Below are 12,908 nucleotides of genomic sequence, written 5' to 3' on the forward strand. Positions count from 1 at the left end.
CAGACGATATTCTTAAAAATTAAGCTAAGATCATCGAAATAGTGAAAATCTTGCTATAGCAGAGATAACGACAATTCTTTGTGTTTGTAAAATTCTGCGATAAACTATAAAGTGGACCTATATGATTATATTCTATTTTCAATTCTAAATATCCTACTCTGTAAATATTTAAAATTGTATCCTAAATATTATGAATTCTTTCTATTGAATTTATATGCTATGTATCAATATTTCATTTAAAATTCGAAAAATCTAATTTTTTTGGCTCAATTTAAAGTACATGTAGAATAGAATATGGGTCAAAATCTCCAGTCCATCGGACAAAAATTTACCGAGATATGAGATTTCAAAGGGAAACATTTATTGTGTTTTGTATCTAGCATAGAAACTAAAAACGTATTTTCCTCGAAGATGCACTTTTGAAAGCGGTGCCCACTGTAGCTCGAAAACGGATGCTCCGGTCTTTATATGTTTTTGTAGGACTATTATACACATAAAGCATGTGATTAACCGAGAGAGTCTTTAAAAAACTGCTGACGGAGTCCAACAAAAATATCAAATTCTTACAGTTTTTTATTTTTGTTAAAATCGAAATTTCGATTTTAACTTTTCAAAATTTTTAAAAAATTTTTTTTTTAATTCCGTTTCGATAATGGACAAGATTATTAGGTTCGTAATGATCCCACAAAAATATATGCTGGTCGGTTTATTCCTTTTCAAACTACAGTGTAGGGATAAGTAATGGAAAGCAATAATCGATTTTTCGACTTTTCGATTTTGGTCTAAAACTAAAAATGCGATTTTTCGGTCTTGCGATTATTTCAGTTATCTTAAAACTCGACTTTCGACTTTTTCCCAACCGCAGAAAATCGATTATAATCGACTATTCGTCGATTTTCGAGTTTTCTTTTGAAACTGTAAAACCGCCAAAAGTGTACAACCGCCAAGTCCACAATCTATGGGCAAACTCGAAAATCGATCACAAGATAATCGATTATGCGATTTTCTCTCCAGACAAAAGTCGACTACGATTTTTAGATTTTTGAGTGCAAAAGGTCGATTAATCGATTAACCGAAAGTCGACTTACCTATCCCTACTACAGTGGGTACCGTGAACTGCTTTAGTAAAAACAGTGCTTTGTCAGAAAGATTTTTTCAAAAAAAAAAAAAAAAAAAAAAAAATGGTAACTCAAGTTTTAATAGATTTCTTAAACAAATGCATGAAAATGGATTCATATAAGTGGCCATAACCCATTAAAATGGCTTTACGTAACGCTACACAAGATTTTTTAATTTCATGATTTTTGGTCAAGTTGGGCCCCCCCCGAAATGAAATCCTGCGTACGTCCCTGATACAAATAAATCTTCATAAGATATTATTTTAAATGCATAAATTCAGAGATCATTCTATCAAATTCATTCACTGATGACTACTGTGAAACATTTGATCGTACTAATTGTACTGTGTCCGATAAACGTGTGTGTTTAGCTATCATTAAGTTTTGATTTACAGTGGATTAAGTTTGTTGTTGTTGCTGACTTTATTTAAACAATAATAAACAAAAATTAATAATTCGTGTAGCATTTTATTTTTATATAAAAACAAAAACTTATATCATGTCTAACGACAATTATTCCAATTTTGTATAGTATGTACATATGTAATTGTAATTATAGTTACAAGTTTTCGTAGAGGGTATACAACGGATGGATGGTGTGACAGAATTTTCATTTTCTGGGATAATGCTGTTTTTGACATATTTTTCTTAATCTTCTAATTAAGAAAAACACATAACCTTTAACCTTTATTACGATATTACCATACAAAATTAAACCTTCTCACAGCTGGATTTTTAATCGGCACGTGTGTAAACTTTATATACACATTAACACAAAAGTAAAATGACTGACTAATTCATCAACGCCCTGACATAACCGCTGAAACTAGAAACTTGAAATTGTAGGTGAGGTTTACTCCTTGTCCGAAGGTGTCAGACAAGGATGGGTTTTTGGAAATCAGAAGAGCATGAAAAGTACTAAAAGGTACCATTATATGGTGCCGTTTGAATTAGGTGACCAGGCAGAAGTAGAATTCTGAAATTTGGAATGAGGATCACTAATGGAGTGAAGGATAGATCTATCAAAGTACGAATTGTACTAAATTTGGTACTATTACGTGAACAGATAGCTGGAGTAGAGATGGACAGTGGGTAAATACCCGGTAAATTGGTTAAATTGGGTAAATAGCGGGTAAATACCCATTTGCACAGTGGATCCACCCATTGGCCAAAAATAAAAAAATGAATGTCAAAATTTTGGTACAACATCTGGCAACTCTGACAGCTATGGCATGGACCTTTTTAAAAATATATTAGTTTTTGTTTCATTCGAATGCGATCTTCTTCATAATAGCTTCAAAAGCGGAACATTTGACTAATATTTTTTGTTGTGAGTACAACCTATATTTTAAGTGCAAGTAAATATATTTAAAATATCTCGAAACTACTAATACGTATGGCAAAATATTATAGTGGATTTTGAAGGAGAAGGTAATAGCTTAATTATCATTAAAAAGTAGTGTTTTAGCGTGTTGTGGAATTCTAGTTAGCTGCATATTTTCTTAGTGTATTTTGTAAGTTTTTTTGTAAGTTTGTAAGTTTGACCTAGGGTTTTAGTCATGATGCCCACCATGGCCCACCTCGAGAATAATTTTCCAAAATAGTTCATGGGCTTAAGATTATTCAGTATTAAAATCAGCTACCATTAGTGCCAGACTATAAATGGTGGCCCGCTGACTAAAGCTGCCCTAGAATAGGGTTTCTATGGATATATTAGCGTATAACTCTGTTATCTTACCACGTACATTAACATAATTGGTATCAGTGGCAAGATGATGAAATCTTCTTCCAAATTTGTCTTACGTTGGCGGTACGTGCCTTCCAGGAAGAACGCTATAAGATCTATATTAAAAATTTTACCAATTTTTAGAAAAAAATGTTGATTTTTATTAATCCGCTAAATTGGTTATATTTTATGTTGTTTTGGAGATTGTTTTGTTTCCCCATGCCTATTTTTGCATCATTAGATAATCGGGTGCTTTGTTCATGTCATTTTGTATTAACAGCATACAACAATTCTTACCGTATACCCCCTCCAGATGGAAAAGGAGGGAGGGTGTTGCGTTCGTGGTTTCTTAACCCAGATAAAGCCACTGGTCGTTTAAACGCCACACAAAATTGTTGCAAAAATTGACGTAAAACTCTGATTTTTTCGAATATTTTTGTGGGGTTTTTTGCATTTTGTTATAGTATTGTCTGTTATCTGTAATTTCACGCTGATAACTTCATTTGACCTACGCATTTCCACGCAATTGGCCAAAAACCCAAGCTACTCAAAAAAATTGACTTTTTTGTAATTTTCGACTTTTGATGAAAAATTTAATATGCGATAAAAATTTAATCAAAAGTGTTAGAATCATTTAAAGTCAGTGATTTGTTAGGAATATAGTAAGAATATTTTCTCAATCAACAACCAAGGGATTGACATGTAAGGATACACCTATATTACCCTCCAAAGTTTTGGAACTTTTAACAGAAGGCCCGATTGCAGGAAAACTATAAATTTTAGAAAAAAAAGATATTTATTAAAATTTGCTTAAAAAATATCAAAAATATAATTTTAATAAAAAATTCTAAGTTTTCTCGCAAAAAAAAATTCTAGGCGCTAAGTGGGTTAAAACACTCTTCGCAGCAGCACAAAGCTGTAACCGGCGCATTGGCTTGATTTTTAAACTCTAAATATTTTTGGCCACTTTCTCCATACAGTGGATCCACTGTGATTTGTGGATATTTATTTGGTTATTTACTATATTGAATCGCCAATACAACATCTTACACTCTATTTGTGGGTATAGGTTTTGAAATCGTTTCAAAATGGATAGTTTTACAATACTTCAAACAAATACACGAGCATTTACCCAAATGTTGGGAAAAAACTCTTTAACTACCGAACCACTTGACGTAGTCTGACGAAATTTGGCTCAAATCTTACTTATATCAATAGAACAACTGGTATTGAAAATGGGGTCACTGGGTCCATGTTTTGATATAGCCCCCCATATAACCGTACCTCTCGATTTAAGGTAATGTTTTACCTTTTAGCCACATTTTACAATCATATTGGCTGAAATTTGGCACAGTGAGTTCTCAATATGTAGAAAATATCCTTGCAAAAATTTTTCAACATAGGTCCACGTTTTCTAATAGCCCCCATATAAGGGAACCCCGATTTCGAGTATTTACCAAAAGTTGGGTAAAAACTCTTTAGCTGTCGAACCACTTGACGTAGGCCAACAAAATTCGGCTCAAATCTTTCTTATATCAATTGTATTAAAGGTATTGAAAACGGAGTCCCTGGGTCCATGTTTTGATATAGCCCCCATATAACCGTACCTCCCGACTTCAGAAACCCATATTGGGGCTACAAGAAAACGTGGACCTACGTTGACAATTTTTGCAAGGATATTTTACATATATTGGGAACTCACTGTACCAAATTACAGTCAGAATGATTGAAAAATGTGGCTAATAGGTAAAAAATACCTTAAATCGGGAGGTACGCTATATGGGGGCTATATCAAAACATGGACCCAAGGACTTCATTTTCAATACCTTTAATACTATTGATATAAGAAAGATTTGAGCCAAATTTTGTTAGCCTACGTCAAGTAACGAAATTCCAGCAATTTCTGTGTTATAATGAGGCGAAAACCTTCAGAATGCCGACAATCGGGAGGTACCGCTCTATGGGCTATATGAAGGCGCGGACCTATACTGACAAATTTCAAATTGAAAGTTTTACATCCCCAAAGTAGACTAAATAAAAAATTTCAGCCATTTCGGTTGGATATTGAGACCACAACCTCTAAAATATCGAAATTCGGGAAAACCCGTTTTATGGGACTATACAAAGGCGTGAACCTATACAGCTAAATTTCAGGAGGAAAGCTGTATAACCCCAACGAAGACTAAATACCAAATATATTGAAGCCACAACCTCTAAAATATATGAAGGCGTGGACTTATACCGATAAATTACAATTGGAAAGTTTTATACAACCAACAATGACAATGTACGAAATTTCAGCCATTTTGGTGTGCTAATTAGTCTAAAATCTTCAAAATACCGAAAATCGGGAGGTACCGTTCTATCGGGGCTATATCAAAACGTTGGCCGCTATAGCCCATTTGCAATACCAAACATTTTAGGAGTAATAAAAACTTCTATACCAAATTATAAAACTCTATCTTAAAAATTGCGAGCTTTATCTTGATTTCAACAGACGGGCGGAAAAACAGGCGTGGCTATTTTGCCTTAGAATTTTATGGTGATCAAGAATATATGTATATACTTTATAGGATGTCCGACCAATATGTCGATGTCTTACAACCGGAATGACAAATTTAATTTTACCCTACATATTATGGTGCCACCGTGGTGCAATGGTATGCACACCCGCCTTGCACGCTGAAGGTCGTGAGTTCGATTCCTCGACCAGGTAACATCAAAAATTTCAATGGTGGCAAAATACACCTCGGTAATGTTGTCGCCATTTCCTGAGTATTTTAGCTTTCTTCTTCTTTAAACTTCTCTACAAGTGGTGCTGTTACACATCCCAGCAAAATTTGACGGAAGGGGTTCTTTGCGATGACGTGATTTCATGTCATCTTTTGCATTGGTTCAAAGGAAGTCGTGGAAGATCCGATCTTTTCATTAGGATTTGAACCAATGCAAAGGAAGTCGTGAAAGATCCGATCTTTTCATCAGCATTTGTACCCATTCCATCGATCCAATAGAGATGATGTTTGTGTTTTTATTTACACACCTGTAGTGCGATTCTCTAACTCATTTTTTGAGTTAACGACAATTGTCGGTAAAATTAAAATGTTTATAATTTCGGTAACTACCGATGTTTTTCGGTAAGTTAGCGACGAATAAAAAGTAGTCGTAAAGTTCTACCGATAGTAAGAGTGTTGTCAACTTTTATTTGAACTTTTCTTTCATAATTTTGCGTTTTAATTTTACCGATTTTTGTCGGTAACTCAAAAAATGTGTTAGAGAATCGCACTACTGTTTATTTTCATTTTGGTATGTTCCAGTACTGCAAAAATCTACTAATTTTTACTATTTTTTTCCGATAACATAAAGGAAAATTTGTTATCGTAGTAAAAATAAGTAGATTCTTGCAGTTTCTGGAACAGACCAAAGTTGTTAGAACTATCGTCATGATGTTGTCTTACATTTCCTGCATATCAAACAACTAAAACTTCTAAACAATTGGTATTATATGAAGTCCCAACCATCGAGCTAAAAATAGAATCGGACTGCACACATTGCTATTTTAAAAGTTCCCTTGTCTGTTCTAAATTTGACATAGAATGAAATCAATCAAATCTCGCTTCTTGGAATTTGAAAAAAAGTCCGAAACGAAAAGGAACAAGAATCTGAAAATAAAGAAGAAACTACTTTTGGAAAGAAACAATTAAAAATAAATTAATTAAGCATAAATGGTATTTTCCATAAAAATTCTCTCCTCCCCGTTCGTTACATTTTGTTCTTAGAGATCCCTAAAGCAAGCCGGGTTGTAGATCTCTACATATTTCCGTCACTAAACAAAAGAGTATAATGCTCTGTTCCAGAACCTGCAAGAAGCTACTATTTTTTACTACGATAGCATTTTTTCCCTTATGTTATCGGGGAAAATAGTAAAAATTAGTAGATTCTTGCAGTTCTGGAAAAAACCATAAATTACCAAAATGTTGTTATAAAATAACAAAAGCTTCGTTCCCGTACTTTTTAATGGTAAAACTCGTAAAAGAGAGAACTGCAAAAAATTTGTTCTTACACACAAGTTTTCTGAAATAGTTCGGGAACGGAAAAATGGAAAATACGTCAAAAAAACTGGAACAAATGTCAAATTGCGTCATTCAGCGTCATTTTTGTTTAAAGAGAAGTGAACATTTTACAACTTTTTGGTGTACGGGAACGCTTTTTCGAGTAAAATGTGTAAAAGTCGTAAAAATTGTAAAAAGTTTTTAGTTCTGGAACACAGCTAAAATTATAAAATAAAAGTAATTTACGAAATAAAAATACTTAAAGGAGTGCATTTGGATTCCATGTCGAAATCTGAACTGGAGATGGGAAGATAATTGAAAAAACCTTTTGTAAGATGAAAGAATATCAGTTGCGGAGAACGGAGGAAGTATTCTTTTGCGTTGCAGCAGGATGTAAACTTTTGAAAAACTACACTGATAAATTAATTGTAGTTATTTCATGAATTCGTTTGAATTAATAAAGAGTTTTGTTTTTCATGGAAACCATATTTCAATACAACATTTCCATTTTCCAAACAAGACATGAAAATTTCATGCCAAGGGGTTGGTGAAAATGACATGCCAAAGCATTGGTTAAAATGACATGTCAAAGCATGGGTGAAAATGACGTGTCAAAGTATTGGTGAAAATGACATGTCAAATCATTGGTGGAAATGACATGTCAACGCATTGGTTAAAATGACATGCTAAGGATCCATAAAAGAACGTCATCTTTTGGGGTCCACGCTCATATAAAATTCATCGATGAAGATCCTAAAAAGATGACATGCTAGATCACTTGCACCCATGATTGAATGTCATCATTGGCATCGAACATTGTGCTGGGATATATACAAGGAAATTGGTGCCAATTGAGTACATGTATTATGCTCGGAAATGTCGAAAAAGTGTTCGACTGGCACGGAGTTTCCTTCTGTTTTTACATATGCCAGTGGAAGTTCAATTTCAAAATTATTTTAAACCGCATAGAACACACAAAATTGCATTATATTTCAGATTTAAAGCACAATGTGCAGCATATTTTATTATTTTTATTTCATTTTGTGATTACGTGATTCGATTCGATCGAGTATTTGCTCGTGAAAAAGATTTCGACACGATAAAAAAGCGACATGACGAGATTCGATCGAAATCGTTGATCGAATGTTTCGAGAGTAACCGGTAATCGAACTATGTAAACATATGTGTACTTCAGGGAATATTATGAAGGTAGATGTAAGAAAATGTGTTTATTTGAAAGCAAGAACTAAAAATCACACAATTAGGCCCCGGTTTTCAATCATAAACATAATGAATCTGGTATTGCCGTCGTTTCAATATTGTATAATCCCAGAGGGGAAATTATTTATCAACATATATTTCCATGAAAAACATCAAAATTGTGTCTTTATTTACCACTAATATATGTCAGTTACCGAGATGTATTATTTGTATTTCATAATCTTTTTGAAAGTATGCATTGAATCTTTGCATTCATAAAAGAAACAACAATGCACACGGAATAAAAATACTATCGGCAACTCTTTTTAGACCCTACACCACACAGTGGTAAGGGGTATTATGTCTTTGTGCATTTGTATGTAACATACAAAAGGAAACGAAATAGACCCACAGTTCCTTTTGGGGATATACATATAATCACTTTCTGAGTCGATTTATGCGTGTCCGTCCGTCTGTCTGTCCATGTATTTTTGTTCGCAACATACAGGTTTGCTGTACCAAACACGCTATATACGTCCAATTTTGATGAAATTTTGAATGTGTGACTGAATTTTGTCTACAAATAAGTGTGCAAAATTATATTGAATATAGCTCCCACATATATTTTCGGCCGATTTCAGGTATTTCCTGTACCACACACGCTATATATGTCCGATTTCGATGAAATTTGGAATATGTGACTGAATTCAGTCTAGAAATAAGTGTGCCAAATTATATCGAAATCGGTCCCGTTTTGGATATAGCTCCCATATATATTTTCGGCCGATTTCACGTATTTTATGTACCAAACATGCTATATATTTCCGATTTCGATGAAATTTGGAATGTGTGACTGAATTCGGTCTGGAAATAAATGTGCCAAATTATATCAAAATCGGTTAAGATCTGGATATAGCTCCGATTTATATTTTACATATTCACAGTGGTTTAGGGTATCATATAGTCGGCCCCGCCCGACTTTGATCCTTTCCTTACTGGTTTTCATTTTCGATATATCACTGGCATCCAATTGAAAATTTTACTGGCTTGAAATATCGAGTGCCAGTTGAGTTGACAATTCAAAAAATGTAATTGGTGTAGTTAAAAGTTGTGTATGTATTGAGTTTTTCGAACTGTCACTGGCATGTGTAAAAGCTGGCTAAGACACGCCGTTCGGACTCGGCAATAAACAGTTGGTCCCATATCATTGAGCTAATATGAATCGGGGTGCACTCATTGATATGAGAAAAGTCTCCCTTGTCGCGTATAGGTTGTTTGTGGAACAATTATTATTATTATATTATGGTGGACGTAGCGTGTTTGACGTGTCTAATACTCGAATCGGCGAAAATTTATATGTATATAAAAGCTATATCCAAAACTCAACCGTTTTCAAAATAAGTTGGAAAACTTATTTTCCGGCCAAATTCCGTCACGACGTATCCAAATCTGGACCGATTTCAATATAATTTGTCAAACTTATTTCTAGACTAAATTTTTTAAATCGCATCAAATTGTTAATGACCTCGCGTAATATATGCATCAAATACTTCAAATCGGGAAAAAATATATGTATATGGGAGCTATATTCAAATCTGTACCGATTTCGATATAATTCGGCAAATTTTCTTCTAGATCATGTTCCGTCACACATTCCATATTACATTGAAATTGGACATTCACAACGTGTTCGATGCATCAAAAAATACATGAAATCGGCCGAAAAGGTATATGTAAGCTACATACATATATCCAAATCATACGAAAAAGCACACCCTATTTCTTTCGCTTAAAAGTGAATACAATGCCTCGTTTTTCTATTCAGAGTATTAATTCAATTGAAACTATAGCCTGAACTAAATCGATTGGGGGAAAAACTAGCAAAATATAAAAACTTAATCTGGATTTGCAGTTAGAATAAATAAAACAAAAAGCATTTCAAAAACTCAACAATATTTGATAGTTTTGTTCATAATAAATGAAACAAAAAGAATTCAATTTCAATAGAAAATAATAATTTATACCAACAATTGTTTAAATCATTGCGGGTTGTAAGCATTAATCAAATATTTCCTATATAAATCCCAATTTTTAAATAAATGTGATTAAAAAAAAAATTATTTAAAATTTAAATAACTGTAAATTGACGGATAAAAATGATGCTGAAAATAATTTATCGCGTTGCAATCCTACATGTGTTATTTGAAGTTGCCTTAGCCTGTGTAGGTCCTTGAATTTTGTTCAGTTACTAAACTATTAAAAATTTAAACTTTACCACAGAATGGCTATAAAGCGAGAATCATAAAAGCTGAAAATTGTGCTGGTCCCGATGGAGTTATAACTCTGGATCCTAATTTCTCGGTTAAGCTGAATAAAAAATGTGAAATCGTTCCCAAGGGATGTGTAACCAATAAAGCCTTTAGTACTGCCAATTCGAAATATAAAATTGTCAAGGATGGGGTGACGGTAGCTGAGGGCACATTCGATATGTGCGGTATGGCTGATCAGGCTCCTGATCAGGCAAGACAATATATGAATATGTTTGGTGTTCCCTCTTCGTGTCCAGTTGATGATGTAAGAGGTCGGATTTATAAATAAATCCGACTAAGTAGATTCGAATTCAAATTCATTGGAACAAATTACTACCAAACTGTTTTTTTTGAAAAATATTTGATTTATTTCTGTTTTCAATCAAAACAGTATTTCTACAATAACAAGAGTTTGGTAGTAATTCGAATGAATTTTGATTAGTATCGTGTTTGAGAAACCTAAATTTTTTAACAAAAAGAATTTTTCTTTTAATTTTCAGAATAAAATTTGCTCCAATGACAACAAGGTTGATCTCTCTCAATATAAATCCATGCTTAGTCTTGCCCGTGGTAACATCGTTATTGATTCGCAAATAGAACACGATACGGTAAGTAGTTGCATGTTAGAAGAGCGTGCTAATAACATATCCGCCCACCTCTTTTTCTATTTTTTCAGGGTAAATCATGTTTCCATGTAGAAATGCAAATCTCCAAATCATAAAATCGTGCTAATTTGGGAAAATATGTAATTAGTAATTTTTATAGCAAATCTCATAGTTGTAATCGGCATAACATGTAATTTGATTTTTATAAATATTTAAACGATAATTTTTCAAATAATTTGAAAATTGGTGTAAAGAAAAATGTTATAAATCTTCATCAGTAACTACGTAAGTATTGGATATCCAATATAACTTGTAAGTACGAGCGCTGCCAGATGACATTATTGTCATTTCCATAGGAATGTTTGACATTTTTAGCATAAACGTACTCAGGACGGTTTGGCATACCACCATATGTTGTATTGTTTACAGTACACTATGGTTTCATCAGGAATGTTTTGGCTAAAACTAATTTTTTGAAATTCCAAAATTTGTATATCACGAATATTGTTAATTATTTCATATTCCATTTCAGAAAAAAAGGATAATTTTTTTCGCGCTACATCAACGATTTTTGATATGTAGGTTAAGAAAAAATTCCCAGTACGAATCTGGTCGCGAGCCAATTTTTGGTTGTTGCGGACAAAAGTTATGGCGCTTTTATTTCGCTTTTTAAGAAAAAAATATTATAAAAACGCTAATTATTTTAATGAGCACCATTGTTACAAAAAAGTTCTACAGAAGTGACTTCAGCGAGTAGATTGCATAATACCTGCAAAATATTACACAGAATTCGCGGAATGTACATAAAATTGATAAATTATTGAATATTAGCCAACTTTTTTTCAAAATTAAGGCCCATTTATTGGTCATAAAATTAACTAAAAAATTTTTGTGGATCAAAACTTCACGGCGAGTCAAATGAGACTACAATCGTACAGATTGGTGTAATAGTTTTGATGTTACAGCCAAAATAAGCACATATTTTGGTCAAAAAAGAATTTTTTATTTGACAAAATATTTTTTCACATGCATTATGTAGTAGAAAATATTGGAAAAATCTATAGGAATACTTCCTTCATTTTGCTTAAATCTTCCAATAAAATAGACGGATTTTGCTTTACTGACATTCATATTAACGCTTTTCCATAAGGGAAGGTAATTGGGTTGATGAGGATAATCTCAAAGCTTCTGAAATGGAAACAGAGGTTAAATAACCAATTTTAATTTATATGAATTTTAAAATACGTGTAAATCGCGTAATTATCAAAATCATTTTGTCCGCATGTGATTTTCATGTACAGCAGGACTATATCTTTTAATTTATATATATTTTTCGAAATTTACACTGGAGGCTAAGATGTAGCATCGGTTGCATCCTAGCATTAAAAAACCTATAAAATATCGCTAATTTGCGCAAAGTGCATACAATTTTTGTCCGCATCCGATTTCAGTGTTCACCATGAAAATCTATATCGATATATATCTATTTCAAGGCGATCAATCAAGAACCGTGGATGTAGCATCACACACTATTTTTTGAGATAAAATGAATGTAGCTCCCTTATCAGTGAAGTTTTCAAATCTCTGTTTCCGCTAAAACGAAGATGCTGTACTAGTTTTTTCATTGCAGTGGAAACGAACGGTAGAAATCGTGATAAACTATGTGATATTTCTAAAAACAATTTTAGATGATTTTTCTACTTTGGAATTTCTTGTAACTCGCGTTTTAGTAGATGGATTTTTACAATTGTTAAAATTAGGCCCGAAAAACACTATTTTTAGAAAAATGTTCGCACAAAATTTTCGCATTTGGATGCAGATTTCTATGAATCTGTGCAGACTACATTCACATTATTTATATCAACTAACTCAGAATCGCAAGTACTACAATCCTATATATG

General features: G+C 33.0%; 1 protein-coding gene across 1 annotated transcript; it reads left to right on the forward strand.

The window, feature by feature from the left end:
* Positions 1-9,910: 9,910 nt before the first annotated feature.
* LOC141394749 (sporozoite-associated mosquito saliva protein 1-like) lies at positions 9,911-11,266 on the forward strand. The gene is made up of 4 exons (XM_073969576.1): positions 9,911-10,315; positions 10,374-10,667; positions 10,903-11,010; positions 11,079-11,266. The coding sequence occupies exons 1-4, from the start codon at positions 10,250-10,252 to the stop codon at positions 11,121-11,123; spliced, it is 513 nt and encodes a 170-aa protein (XP_073825677.1). The 5' UTR covers positions 9,911-10,249; the 3' UTR covers positions 11,124-11,266.
* Positions 11,267-12,908: the final 1,642 nt, after the last annotated feature.

Source organism: Musca autumnalis, unplaced genomic scaffold, assembly GCF_047663935.1.
Source record: "Musca autumnalis isolate F117 unplaced genomic scaffold, ASM4766393v1 scaffold_2, whole genome shotgun sequence".
NCBI lineage: Eukaryota > Metazoa > Arthropoda > Insecta > Diptera > Muscidae > Musca > Musca autumnalis.